The 14,620-nt window shown below is 47.1% G+C and overlaps 1 protein-coding gene across 8 annotated transcripts in view; it reads left to right on the forward strand.

Annotated features, from left to right (window-relative positions):
• Positions 1–14,620, forward strand: part of CRTC3 (CREB regulated transcription coactivator 3) — a 101,930-nt gene that overhangs the window by 85,044 nt on the left and 2,266 nt on the right. For 3 of the 8 annotated variants that reach the window (XM_027089264.1, XM_027089267.1, XM_027089268.1), the window contains 6 exons: positions 3,892–4,109; positions 4,575–4,873; positions 8,802–9,002; positions 9,090–9,170; positions 10,604–10,706; positions 11,146–14,609. In XM_027089264.1, coding sequence (XP_026945065.1) covers positions 3,892–4,109; positions 4,575–4,873; positions 8,802–9,002; positions 9,090–9,170; positions 10,604–10,706; positions 11,146–11,354 — 1,111 coding nt within the window. In that variant the 3' untranslated portion in view covers positions 11,355–14,609. Of the gene's footprint in view, positions 1–3,891; positions 4,110–4,574; positions 4,874–8,801; positions 9,003–9,089; positions 9,171–10,603; positions 10,707–11,145; positions 14,613–14,620 lie in introns of those variants that run through there. The other 5 variants (XR_003429243.1, XR_003429244.1, XR_003429242.1 and 2 more) reach the window with 4 other exon arrangements.

Genomic DNA, 14,620 nt, shown 5'->3' on the forward strand with positions numbered 1-14,620 from the left:
GGAGCGAAATAGGCAAAAACAATTAAGCAAATAAATGTATGTCATGCGTTGGTAAATGCAGTGAAGAAAAAGCACAGTAAGGAGAGAGGCAATGAAGGGTGTCTGGGATAAGATGATATGTCACCAGAACCTGGATGAAGGGGAGGGAAGGGTAGAGGGGACAGCAAGACCCTGAGTGCAAAGACCCTGAGGCGGGAGCATGCCTGCAGAGTATGGAGGCTGGTGTAGCCTGACTCAGAGTAAGGTCAGAATCATCAGAGGGTTTTGAACGAGGGAGAACATAATCTGCCTTATATCAGATCCAAGAGATGACTCCAGCAGGTCGCAACTATATTTGGAAAGTTACAACTTGTATTCCTCTCAATTGGAGAGAAATTGCTTTGAATGTCACTGACGACCTGGGTCGTGTTTGTCACAGTTACCTTCTCCATCCTTGCTCTGTGCCGCCAGACGCTGTTCAGCCTCCCTCCCCCCCCCCTCCCCCCGCCTCCTTCTGCCTTCACTCCGACCTAAGCACCCATGGAGCTCTCTTCTCTCAATCAGAGAGCCCATCTGCCCTCATAGCAAGCAGCTCTGGGTTCTCAAGTTTATTTCCTAGTCCTTGGCCTTAACACTGCAACCAGCCATCCGAGAGACAAAGTATCACATTCAGTTTTTCTACAACCAAAATCATCCTTCTTCCTCATCCATCAAATCGGACACCTTTCCTGCTTCCCCATTTCTTTTCAAGCCTCCACAGTTATCCCAGTCCTACTTTTACTAAGAAAAGAGAGACCATCAGGAATGAATGCTCAGCTTCCCTCCCGCCCCTACTTCCCCCCTCGCCATCCATTCTTGTTTCTAGTCTTAGGGACACAGGTGTCCCTCTGTTCAAGGCTGTTAGCCTCACCCATGTCCCTGACCCTTCCTGAGGCCTCTCTCTCCTGCTTATCCTTCCCTCTTCTATGTTTTCAGCCTTTCCCTCTCTACAGGGTTTTCTCTCTGCGTTTAAATATACTTAAGGATTCTGCACTAAAAAGTCCTTCCGTGACCCTGCATTCCCATTTAGTTACTTCCTTCTCATTTCCAGAATTCTCAGCCACACTTTCTGAAAGAGTATTTACTCTTGAGGCCCCCTCACTGCTTGTCTATTCCTCAACCCACTGTGGCCGGGCTTCCACCCCCACTGTTCCGATGGAGCTGTCCTCAGGAGACATCCCATGACAGGTCCTCCCGTATTACAGAAACTCAGTGTCTAAAGCAGAATTCGTTGTCTGACCCCACCACCTACCCTTATCCCCAGTCTACTGGTGTGCCTCCGTGTTCCCTGTCCTGGTAGGGGTGGTTCCACCGGTCCCCATGGCAGAAAATCGGGAGTCATTCTTGAGTACTTGCTTAAATATCTCCAGAAGCCCTCCCTGTCTCTCCACCTCCATGCCCTCATTATGTCTAGTCTGATTTTCAGCAGCAGCATAACTCACCTCTCTGCCTCCAGGCTCTGCTTCTCACACCCTGTCCTCCCTCCCCCAAGTCTGTCCTAAGAATGATGATGTCTTTTCCCTGCTCTCAACCTTCCACTGGCTTCTTGTCATCAACGCATCAGTGTAAGCCTCATGTGCTTTCTGCCTCCTCCTCCAGGCCCATCTCCCATCATATCCACCCCTCCTAAACTTGACCTTCCTGCAGCAGCTAAGTTCCTAGGGCACACAATATAGTCACGTGCCTCTCTGCTTTGCCTGTGCTGGGAACTCTACCTGAAATGATTTCCCTGTTTAGAGTGTCTGAATTCTCGAGCCTTCCAACTCAGTTCAGACGTCCTCCAGGAAGCCCCCTCCAGCCTGCTGGTCATTCCCTCCATACCTTATACCATCAGGTTCTGTCACTGTACAGTAAGTCCCCTACACACGAACCTTCAAGTTGCAAACTCTCAAAGATGTGAACATGCGTTCACATGTCCAGTCACGTAAGTTAGTTCACGTATCTGGTGTACATGGTCACGTGCGTGCATCCTCTACAAGTGGTTGTGCTTTTGTGTTCTTTACAGTACTGTTTAGCGTACAGTCCTACAGTGTCTTTACTTCAAGCCCAGCATGTCTGGAAGCAAGCGTAAAAGCAGTGGTATATAGCCAGTCGTGGTAGTTGGGTATCTAGGCTAACTTTGTTGGACTTACAAACAAATTGGACTTACGAACGTGCTCTCAGGATGGAACTCGTTCGTACGTAGGGGACTTACTGCTCTACTGAATGGTATTATGTTGCAAGTTGTTTTCTTTATGGCTCTTTCTCTCTGCTCTGTCCGAGTCTCTTGAGGCCCTAATGCCAGTGGCTGGCACCCGGGAGGCGCTCTGCTGGTGTGTGCTGTATTGAGTCCGGTGTCCTCAATCGAATTCATAATCTCTCCCTGCCGCCCCATTCCTGGCTAACGGCACTTCCTCCAACCATTCTCCTCCTCTTCAGCCTCTTTGTTCTCTTCCTAGATCATACCTGAACCACACAGGCGCTTCTGACTGGTTCCCCGCCCCTCTCTTTCTGCCCCCTTAAGCCATCCTCCACGCTGCAACCACAGTGGCGTTTCTAAAATGTGATTCTGATGCTCCAGCTTAATCCTGGGCTCCCTGTCTCCTGCCTTCCCTGACCCAGACTCTTCAGAGCATCATGTCATCATGCCCTTGTTTTCTCCCTTACCTGCCTCCCCCACCTCATCTCCTGTCCCCTGTTCCCCACTCTGCCCCGACACCTTGGCCGTGCTGCGCTGCTTGCAGTTCCATGTGCACAGGGTCATGTGCTTGGTCAAGGCTTCCCTTCCCCACCCATCCTCACAACCCCAACTCCTGCTTCTGCGTTCCCAGCGTCACTTGTATCAGACCTGGCCCAGCGAGCTTCCTGCAGTACTGCAATCGCTTGCCTTACCGGTCTGTCTCTGGCCTGCCCGTGAGCTCTAAGAGCAGTGCCCCCTCAGCCTGGGCCACGCAGCCCCTCCCTGGGCCCACACTTCAGAGGTCTCTGCTCCCGTGGAGTAAGGAGTCCAAGGAGCCACAGGGGATGCGGAGCTTGGCCAGAGCTGGCCCCTAGGCTGGGATATCCATAAGCGTGCCCTGCGGTGCAGAACAGGGCTGCGGGGAGAGATGGTGGCGTGGACTGAGGGTCGGGGCTGCCTCTCTGCACGTTCTAGTGTGGAGCTCCAAGGAGTCGGAGAATTCTGAACTTGAATCTGGCCTTCCAGGCTATTACAAAGGTACAATTTGTCAAGACAGAAACATAGAACATAATTCATTTAAAGATTTATTGATTTGATTTATAACTTTAAAAAATTTAAACTAGACGGTGTACTAGGCCTCCGTTTGTACTCTTGCTCCAGGCCTGCACACTCCCTGCTCATTCATCATCCCACCTCCAGCAGTTAGCCCAGTGCCTGGGCACAGAGTGACCACCCAACAGATTCTGACAAAGGAATGGTCACATCTCTTTCTCACTTTAAAGTTTATGAAAACTGTAATTGAAAAAATACATCTTGGAAGGCATCTGGTTGATACAGAGATACTTTTTTTGGTAGGAAAGATAATTTAGCAATGTAGCAAAAGGAACGGAATAAATAGAAAGCAGTGCCTCACATTTTATATAGTGCTTTATAATGTTCAAAGTACTTTTGCATTAATAATCTACTCTTATCTTGGAAAATATTCCTGTAACGTGGGCATCCTTAGTCCAACATACCAGGTAAGCAAATCGCACTTCAGAGAGGTTAAGCCAAGGATGCAAGTTTTCAGAACAAGGAAGAGGCAGAGTCTACACAAGGACTTAGATCTTTGGTTCCAACTGCTTTTACTGAACAAGGAAAAGTATCATACATGTCCTGTTCCCCAGAGCAGCGGAATGCATTTTAGAAAGTAATACTTATCTTTCTTTTTTCAGCGCTTTTCCACACAGTGGTCAAAACATGGGCCTCTCACCCTTTCTGGGAACCCTGAACACTGGGGGGTCGTTGCCAGATCTAACCAACCTCCACTACTCAGTGCCCCTGCCCACCTCCCTGGACACCAGTGACCACCTCTTTGGTAGTATGAGTGTGGGGAACAGTGTGGGCAACCTTCCCGCTGCCATGACTCACCTGGGCATAAGAAGCTCTTCTGGTAAGTATTCCCCACTCCATAAGGACCTTGTCTGTGTCCCCTGGTGGCTTAACCATAGGTGGTACCTGGCCAGGTGGTACACTGGACAGAGGCTTCCAGGGGCCCTGCACGGAATTGGTTGTCCAGCCCTGGGGTCTGTTCCTTGGGTGGGAACAGAGTACACTGAACATTCACCTCTGCTGCCCCCACCCCGCTTACCTAGTCCTGCTCTCCCAGTGTGATTTACACAGTCTCCTTCCTGAGAAAAAGCCATTCTCATCTTGATGGCATCGTCCCTCTCAGTCTGAGTGTACCTTTTCTTTGCCGTTGGTACCATTTTCAGTAGGAGAGTTGCCCAGAGCTCCTTCTCATACAGAATCATCATCAAATACAAATAGTAGGAAGTCGAGTTTTCTCTAATCTTTGGAAAACAGAAGATTTGGTCTGAAATTATGACAAGTAACTTGTGAATGTGTTGTCTTCTAGGTCTGCAGAGTTCTCGAAGCAACCCCTCCATCCAGGCCACGCTCAATAAGACAGTGCTTTCCTCTTCCCTAAACAGCCGCCCACAGGCATCTGCTCCCAACGCCTCTGCGCTTCACTCTTCGCTCCGTCTCTTCTCCCTTAGCAACCCGTCTCTTTCCACCACAAACCTGAGTGGCCCCTCTCGGCGTAGGCAGCCTCCCGTCAGCCCTCTCACGCTTTCTCCTGGCCCCGAAGCGCATCAAAGTTTCAGCCGACAGCTCTCTTCAACCAGCCCACTGAAGCCATATCCTGCCTCGCAGGTAAAAGCAAACGAACAGCGAAACAGACTGAAGCAGTTAGGAATTGGATTAGGTCCTCACACCGAGCACTGTCTTGTGAGGTCTGAAATGCGGTCAGTTCTCACTTCTGTGCGAAATCAAATGATTCAGAATGCACTAATGATTTTCCAACAGCAGATTTGTTGTGTTGATTGCTCTTAAGCAAACGCTGAACAGTTTGCAGTACTCTGGTGAAGTTGGAGCTGGAGGGAAGGGTCGGGTGTAGAGGGCACAATCCAGGCATGTCTGAAATAGCTAAGGGAAGCCAGGTTGGGATTTTAAATTTGGTATGGAAAATCAATAATTGACTCTATGAGCACTTTGAGCCACAGAGGAAAGCCAAGGAAGACATTTAAATACCTTCCTGAAGCTTTGATATTGGATTAGACCTCTTCCCTAATTACAGCAACAGATTTCATCAACAATACTTCTATTGTTGATGAAATACTAGGTACAATAGGATCATATCTCTGTAAAAGGACCCAAATAAATCTGTTTAGAAAGAGGCACATTTTGAAGTCACAAGCCTGTTACAGAAATTTAGGGTGGGAAGGTCATATTTTGACTTGTTGACTTTGTTTCTATTCTAAGTTCTTAGGGTGGCTCTTACTACCATCATGAATGAATATGTTCTTAACCTGTTGGTCACTCCCTAGATACATTATAACATCACTTACCACTTCACTATAAATGAGTAATGATTTAGCAAGAAAGAGTTGACAGAGCACAGCAGAAGGAGTTAGCAGGTCCAGTTATTAGTCACTCTTTACCAATTAGTAGCTACGGGATTTTTATTATATGAGTAATCCCTTTCGGAAGAGGGTAAGAGGGTATTTCATAATTGGTTTTTTAGTGCTTATTTTCATGTTATTGGATTGCCTTTAATTCTATTTTGCACGATTATTTTATAGGATATAAAAATATTACTCCTTCTTTCTAGTTACATTTTAAGGAGAGATAAAAAGCATCCTTTTAAAGATATTTTTGTTTGCTTAATATTTTAAAATATTCTTTTAAAAATCAGTGTTATTCATGCACATAATTTAAAAAGTCAAATACTTCTAAAGGGCTTGTTGTGAAATTACAGTTGTCTTCCCCTCCCTCCCCGACTAGCCATATTTCTCACTGCCTGGAGATGGCTACTTTTGACCATTTTAGCTACTCTCTTTGGTATATCAGCATTATTTCATGCTTATTTTGTTCTAGATTTTTAGTGTTAAGTACTATCTAATGACATCCTACCATGGAAGATTAGGGGTTAGTTCTCTTTAAACTCCCCCAATCCCCTCACTCCCCACTCCCCACACGTATTTCCTACTCACCCTCCTCATCTTCACAATGTGGTTTATTATAGTTTTGTTTAGAGCAATACTCAGTGTTTAGTGTTTTCATGGTTATAATAATGCAATCAGAGTTGAACCATAGTTTACTGTGAAATAACAAAATGAACAACTTTTTCTCCTGGGAATTAATAAATGTCTTACTTTTTTCTCTGTATGTATTACTTATTCAATCCCAAACTCTCAGGGTTGGGTAGATCTCCTCTCAATACAGTTAAAAATGAATCCTCTAGTAGCTTTACAAGAAAGAGTACATGTGACCTGGTGTGACTTCACCGTGTCTTCATTCTGCCCACCATTTAACTAATAATTGGCTAAGCATAGAATTCAAATTTTAAATAATTTTCTTTTGAAATTTTGAAGGTATTAATCCATTGCCTTTTAGTTTCTAGAGTTGCTATTGAGAATTCCAATGACATTCTGATTCTTTTTTTTTTTTCCATTCTGATTTTTAATACTTTGAATTAAATCTCCTTTTTTTTCCCCTCGAGAGGCTTGTGGGATCTTCTTTTTGTCCCTAGTGTTCTGAAACTTGAAGATAATGTGGCTTGATATGAGTCTGGCTGTTTGGTGAGTTTCTTCAATCTGGAAACTCATTGCCTTCATTTCTGGGAAATTTTCCTTAATTATTTCTTCAACGATTTCTTCTCTTCAGTTTTCTCTGTTTTCTCTTGAATGTATGAATGTTAGATATCCTGTACTTTTCCTCTAACGTCTTATTTTTCTCTCCTCTTTTCTCTCTCTGTCTTTTTTCTCTTCTTTCTGGAAGAGTTTCTCACCATTATTTTCCATGCTTATGTTGAGGTTTTCATGTCTGCTCTCATACTTTTAAATTGCCAAGAATTTTTTTTGTTCTTCTTCTCTGAATGTTCCTTTTTTATAGCGTCATACTTATTCCATGGACACCATATCATCTTTGATCTCTTTGAGGTTTTTAGTGGTAATTTTTATTCCGGTTTCTTTTATTTTTATTTTTTGTAATACGAATTTTCCAAATTGCATAGAAGTAGAGAACATAATATAATGAATCCTTTATACCCATCATCTAGCCTCAACAATCATCAGCATTTTTATAATCTTGTTTTATCTGTATCCCTACTTTTTTTTAATATGTATATATGTTTTGGCTGTGCCGCACGGCACGTGGAGTCTAAGTTCCCCGACCAGGGATCGAGCCCACGCCCCTTGCATTGGAAGTGTGGAGTCTTAACCACTGGACCACCAGGGAAGTCCTCCATATCCCTACTTTAAAAAAATGTATATAGAGGTACATATTACAAATAGCTTAATATGTATTTCTAACAGATAAGGATTTTTTAATAGCTCTAAATATTATAATGATAATGTTGTTTTTCATGACTACTTCTTCCTACATAGACTTCTCCAAGTTTCTTTTCTCAGTTTGTCTGCTTGGGTCTCTAACTTTCATTCACATGCTTTCCTCATGGTCTGGTGATCCTTGGCACCCTGCTCGTGTTTATGAACAGGATAGACACACACAAAAACTGATTGGAAGCTCTGTGTAGGTGGGTGGGCTTGTTGAGTATGGTCTTCATGGTAGAGTGATCTAGCTCAGCCATTTCCTTAGGGAACCTCTGGTGTCATAAGTTGGATTTTCTCCCAGCCTGGTCAGATCCCCGAAGGATGCTATCCCGATCTTGCTCCTGGCATGTGCCTGGATCCCAGCACTCTGAGAGCTGAGTTGGGAAAGAGAGGTGGAGGACTCAAGATGCGATAGTGGCCTTTCTCATAAGCCCTGTGTTTTCAGGAGTGCCTTGCCTTCTAGGGTCTGGTGCACCCCAGCCAGAGACCCTGAGCTGTACTCTCTCCAGAGCACAGCCCTCAGTCTCCCGCCGTGCAAGGGTCCTGGAACCTAACTGCTGCCCACGAGCTCCTCCAGGTTTAGCTCCATCTTCACCCGCTGCTGCCTGCTGCCCCGGTTCCAGACCCCTTTAGGGATTCTGTGATGTAAACCAGAGTGTCTCTTGATTTTCCCCACTGCCAGCTTAGCATTTGGCTTTCTCAGCTCTGCTCAGCCTGCTACTACTTGTCCATCTGCTTTTCATTTTCCAAATTTTGTTGCCATTTTCTTCTTTCTCATTATCTTTGTCCTCGTGTTGTTACTTATCCTTTCATGTTGTTTATGTTTTAGTGTTGTTTATTAATGTTTATGGTTGTTTAATGTTGTTTTAGGGGTTTTAGGAGAGTTTTGGGAGACAGCAGAGCTAAATGCTTTTTTCAGTCTTCCATTTTTAACCAGAAGTTTTGGCTGTGAAAAAACAAACACGATTTTCACTGAGAAAACTGAGATGAAACTGGTTAACTTGGCTGGGTTTTGTTTTGTTTGTTTTTTAAGACAATAGAAATTGTCGTTGAATGGAAAATGTTTTGTGGGGAAGTGAGATTTGAGATATACTTTGAAGGATACAGAACTGGGCTTCTCAGAGCATAGTATAGACTATCAGGGTGAGGAAAATCTCAGGGTTTTTCCTCACTTTGACATTTCCTAATCATAAAGGACTTACTGCTAGAAACTCAGAAGCTAAGTAGTTGGTGGCTTTGTTTTTCAGATGGTGTCCTCAGATCGAAGCCCGCTCTCCTTCCTGCCCACAGAAGCTCAAGCCCAAGTGTCATCCCCGCCTCCTTACCCCACGCCCCAGGACCTCCCCCAGCCTCTGCTGCAGCAGCCCCACGCCCAGGAGCCCGCTGCTCAGCAGCCCCAGGCAGCCCCATCGCTGCCCCAGTCAGACTTCCAGCTCCTCGCGGCCCAGGTGAGTCCCACCGGGAACACCAGGAGGAGGGAACGCTTAGGTCGCCCCAAGTTCCAAGCTAAATGGTCCCCTCCTTCTTTCCTGAAGGGCTCCTCTTTGACCAACTTCTTCCCAGATGTGAGCTTTGACCAGCAGTCCATGAGGCCAGGCCCAGCCTTTCCTCAGCAGGTGAGTGGTCGCCAGGGCCTGCCTCTTCCTCGGAGCAGGAACTGCCACAGTCAGGCCTCTTCTGTGCGTGGAACCCACACCAAACAGACTCGGTACTGCACTTCTCTGACCTCAGGTGTGCTCATCGGCTAGGAGAGCCTGGCACCGCCCCAGGCCCTAGAGGCTGGTGCTGGCTGCCTTATTTAATTGTCAGGCCTTAGCAGAGGACCTGTTTGAACAAGTGGTAGAAGACTTGTGATGACACTCTAGCCATAGAATTGTAGAGTCATTGATGCTGGAAGGAACCGTAGCAATTCACAGATCTATCTATCATGATGAGGAGACTCAGACCCAGGGAGGGGCTGTGCCTCGGCCTGAGTTGCTGTGCCCTGCACAGTGTGTGGCCTCCTGGGAGCTCGTCCTGGCTGGGGCAGGGGTCAATCCTGAAGGTACTTTCATTCAGGCTTTTTCTTTTGCTTTTCAGTTTCTCCCTAACACAGACCATTTTTTAATTTCCCTAGATTTTATAATATTCAATAATTATGGTTTGGGCTCCAGGATATATTATGGAGAGGAGGAAGAGCACTTTCCAGAACTTAATAATAATAACAGTAAAATAAATAAAGACAGATGTTTCCTGAATAGGCCATGGGGAAGCCTCGTGGTAAGAACCAATAGTCCCTGCCTCCCCAATTTCTAAAGAAGCCATTTGAGTCTAGGTGAGTCAATGTGTTTCTGAAAAAATGATGGAAACTCCTACTTTTGAAAGATTTTTTTAAATGGTTTAAAAATTAATTTCAGGAATGGCACCTAAAGTAGGCCCCAGAAACTGGGAACTTCATGGTGATCTGTACATATTGAAGTTTCTCTGGTACTCAAAGGTTATATAGTTAATAAATTTTCATTAACAAAAAAATAAAAAAAATAAAGTAGGCGCCAGTTCTAACCCATCCTCATAGAGGCTTTCTCACAGAGAGGGGCTTGCCTGTGGTTCCTCCCTCTGAGTGAGAGAAGGAGAAGGTTCTGCTTTCTCATTTTTCTAGAAACCAGAGAGGAAAAGAGCCCATCACTTCCTTGGTTACAGACAGGGCCTTTGAAGGGCTCCACAGGTGGTAGTTTCCAGAGGCCTTTGTGTGCTGAGCAGGGGAGGTGGCTGAGACCAGAGGGCCCGCAGAAACCATGGCCAGTGGTGTCTCCTGGGATGGGATAGAGGGCCAGGCAGTGTGCAAACAGGGACAAGTGTGGCCCTCAGGGACCCCTCCTCTACCGCAGCATCCCCCTGCCTGAGCAGAATGTTCTGTGTAGCCTGTCACAGCGGCCAGGCACTCTGGGATCCTAGAGAGAAGGGACTGTAAGAGAGCGTTCACGTCTGGTTTTGCTCCGGGAGCACACTGCACTGTTCTGTCCTTGGAAACAGAGACCGTCCCTTACAACGTGACCTTTGTTGTTTCCAGGTGCCCCTGGTGCAACACTGTCCCCGAGAACCACAGGACTCCTTTCATTTGAGACCAAACCTGTATTCCAACTGCGGGAATTTCCCAAACACCATCCTGACAGGTGAGTGCTGCTTCTTTTATTTCACTGTGTTTCTACAGATACCACTGTAAGATAGTTTAGACAACATAACATTATATGAAGCAGAAAATGAAACTTTACCTTTCTGAGATGCAGGTGTCCAGCCCCAGAGACTGTGAGGCAGTAGGGAAGGGGCCTGGTGACCCAAGTCTTTTCCGAACTACGTAACTTCCTGTGATTGACAACTGTTCCAAGGGAGAAAACCTGCAAAACTGGGAGTTGTGGGACTGACTGAAAAGAACATAGATTCCAGAGCAAAACCGTAGGCCCAGGAGTGGTTGGGACACAGGTGATGACTGTCCTGGTTGGGAAGATGACAGGAACGGCATTTTGGGGGTTGTCATCAGTTGTGTCCTCTTAGTGACCTGGGCCCTCACGCCTCCTAATCCACATTGTTTTCCCCTCCCGCTGCCCTTTCCAGAAGACTCGAGCACCAGCCTGTTCAAAGACCTCGGCAGTGCTCTGGCAGGCATGCCCGAGGTCAACCTAAACGTGGACACTCCGTTTCCATTGGAAGAAGAGCTCCAGATCGAACCCCTGAGCCTGGACGGACTCAGCATGCTAAGTGATTCCAGCCTGGGCCTGCTCGACCCCTCTATTGAAGAGGCACTTCGAGCTGACCGACTGTGAACAGAAAGGAACGGGGCGGGAGGGCTGTTTCTGAGACAGAACGGAATAGGACGGAGCCAGCTGCAGCCCTGGGCGTTAGTTATCACGGGCTCTGACACGGAAAGAACCAATTCCTTGGCTCCCAGCTCGCAGACAAGGTCCCATCTCAGACGCCGTGGCTCATTCTAGACCACAGAGCTGGGCGCCGCCCCTCAGGCCTGCGGCACAGGTCCTGTTGCTGCAGGCAGGCTGCTCTGGGGCTTCCGATGAATTGGTCGTCACCACAACCGTTACATCTTTTACTGGCCATCTAATGGGTGTGTAAAAATATAGCGAGAGGCCTCAGTAGCCTTGTGTAGTGCTCAGAACCACTGATCTCAATCAACACTGAAGAAAGGACCCGGAGTGGGGGGCGGTTAGGGGCCACAGGCCTTCGGAAGTTCGCTCAGCATCCAGCAACGGTACCACAGCCCCACGATGCCTTCTCTGATCCAGCCATCGTGCCTCAGCAGCGGCAGGATGTTCCAGGGCAGAGCGGAGGGCCAGGGCTCTCTCAGAGGCCTCAATTCTAACATGAAGAAGGCTTTTTACCACAAGTCCAAGAACAGACTTGAGTTAAGCAAACTGAATTCTAATTTGTCCCCCCCCCCTCAGTTTGTAATCTCTTTTCTGCTGCTTCAGAACCCCTTTTCCTATGGACAAGAGGAAAAGGAAGACTATTTTATTCAGTCACTGAAAAAAAAAAAAAAAATCCCCTGGTGATAGATGAGCCTGAAGAGAACGGTGCTTCTTCTTAGAGGCTGGGGAAGAGAGAAAGGGGGCTGCAGTTATCTCAGAGACACACGAAGTCCTCCAGACAAGTTCTGGACCGTACAGGCCTCCCTCTCTACAGACCAGCTGGAGGGGGTGGCTGGAGGTCTAGATTGGGCCCACCCAGCAGCTGCGCAGCAGCAAAGGGAAGCTGTTTCTCTGTGGAATGGGGGTGGTTCATATAACCCCACTAGACCGTAAGCTCCTTGAGGGCAGGGACTGTGCCTTAGTCATCATCGAACCCCTAGCACCTAACAAGTGCCTGGCGCTGGGCAGGTGCTGCAGAACCGTGCGTTCAGTGCACACGTGAATGAGTGAATGCATGCACGAATGAATGAATCTGCTTTGCTGTGAGGCAGTCTAATCTTTCACTGTTTCTGTTCCTTACCAAATCTTCTCAGAGCTTCAGCTTTTCTAACACTTGTGCCTGTGGTTAAGTTAAGCACGCACTTTAATATGCTTTTAACACTAGGTGACCAAATCCACGGTTAGACTGCACGCCCTGTTCTCTCCCAGAGTATGCAGGTAGGTGGAAACTGTCTTCTGAGTGCATCCACAGTGGGTCAGCAAACTGAGGCCTCCCACCTGCCGGGACCTCGGGGGTCCTGGCCACCGCAAAAGATCTTCCCTCTCAGACCCAGGTTTTGCTCTCGATTGTGTTAGGAAGAGATTCATTCTCTGAGGTTGAAGAAATAGTCTATAGTAAAATGAAGGCCTAATTTATGAAACCATCATTAGTCATCAGTTTCTTAGCACAAAACAGTATTACTATATTTCCACCACCACCTGCCCCCTCTGACTTAGTCCAGGCCAGCCCTTGACCAGAAACCTGATGGGTGGGATTGGAAGCCGGCTGGGGAGGAGGGTGGGCAACGGGGCCAAATGCGGGCATGGGTAGACAGCACAGAGAGGACAGACACACTGAAGGAGGGATGAAGATGCCGGAGCCTTTGCCCAGACAGCCGGTGTCCTTCCAGGAGACACCAGGGGTGTTGCTGAAGGGTCCAGACTGCTCCCACCCAAAGAAGCAAGGCTGCACCTTGTGGGTCTGAATCTGACACGTGTGCCTGGTGGCCGGAGGGGTCTGTCACAGCGTCCTGGGCTGTTAACCTCTCTAGACCTTGTCCCATTTCCTTCTGTCTTCAGGGGGATCCCTTCCCTCCAGTCTTTCCAGTAACCTCGATCGTGCACTGCTCCATCTTCACTGGAGCCCAAGTCTTCCCACCTCACGTTCACCCTGAACCCCTGCTACTGAATTAGGAAGTCAAACCAGAGTCCTCCCTGCCTGAGCTCTGGCTCAGCGAGAGGCAGTTGGCCTCCCCTTCGAAGCCATATTTCCCATTAAACTTCCCAGTCTCAGAGGGCAGTGACTTTTTGTTAAAGTAAAAGGGCCTTTCATCGTACCCAGCACCCCAGTGTGCCAAAAGAAGCCAGATCCTGGCTGCCTTTCCTGTGTCAGAGACCCCCAAATCCGATCTGGCCTTTCAGACAGGGAGAAGTGCTGATGTTCTCAGAGGTTTTTTTTGAACAATGGAGGTTCCAGGATAATCTGCTCTTTACACAGTGCCTTACCCACGGGGATCACTAGTGTCAGGGTCCCAACTCTCTTTGCACAGCAGCCCAGTCTTACAGCTGGAGACCCTGAGACCTACAGGACGAAGTGTGCTCCCCCTGGGCATTCGCCAGGGACTCGTGGAAATGGAGGCTCCTGGGAAAAGTGACTTGTTTGGGGTAGTATAATGATGACAGTGAGGTTTAGCACTGAATTCAATTTGTCCTGAGGTCCATCCATCCCATCTTTTCCTGTGAAAAGGTTTTGGGCATTATATAACCCACGTTGCTTACATGGTGTCAAGGACACCCATGGACAGGAGTCGCCCTGACCTTCTCACTGCTGCCTTTGCAACAAACCAGGCGTGGTCCTCGGCATCTGAAGTGGCTGCAGACTTCAGAGTAAACTATTTTTCAGTATTTAGTTTTTCACAAGAAATCGATGGTTGTACTACTCTCATTTACTAGCAGTTAAACAGCATAGCACTAAAAACCTATCTGTATTTTCTATTTTTCCCTTCTGTACGTTTGTGGTTTTCAGGACATACAGTGTCAGGAGAAACTTTGACGATGTCAAGATCAACATGAATTCTCCATTGTCCTGTTTCATTTCTCCTAAGTCTACTGTATATTACCCGAGCTGAAATCTATATTCCAGTCCATTTGCATATTTGAAGACATTTCCAGCTCCGCCTCTCATCGGCTCTTCTGATTCATGCACAGACGGTTCCGAGCGTGTGTCTTCCACTGCTTCGTGATGGAACCATCACAGCGACTAATCAGACTTCCCGCCAGTATCCTAGTTCCCAGGTTCCTTGTTAAACAATATTTAAAGATTGGAATTTGTACAAAGTAGCTTCCAAGTTTTATAATGCATCATTTTACATCTTTCGTAATTAAAAGCAGCACAATAAGGTTGTTTGTGC

Source organism: Aethalodelphis obliquidens, unplaced genomic scaffold, assembly GCF_003676395.1.
Source record: "Aethalodelphis obliquidens isolate GAN/ISIS:26980383/991018 unplaced genomic scaffold, ASM367639v1 scaffold65, whole genome shotgun sequence".
NCBI lineage: Eukaryota > Metazoa > Chordata > Mammalia > Artiodactyla > Delphinidae > Aethalodelphis > Aethalodelphis obliquidens.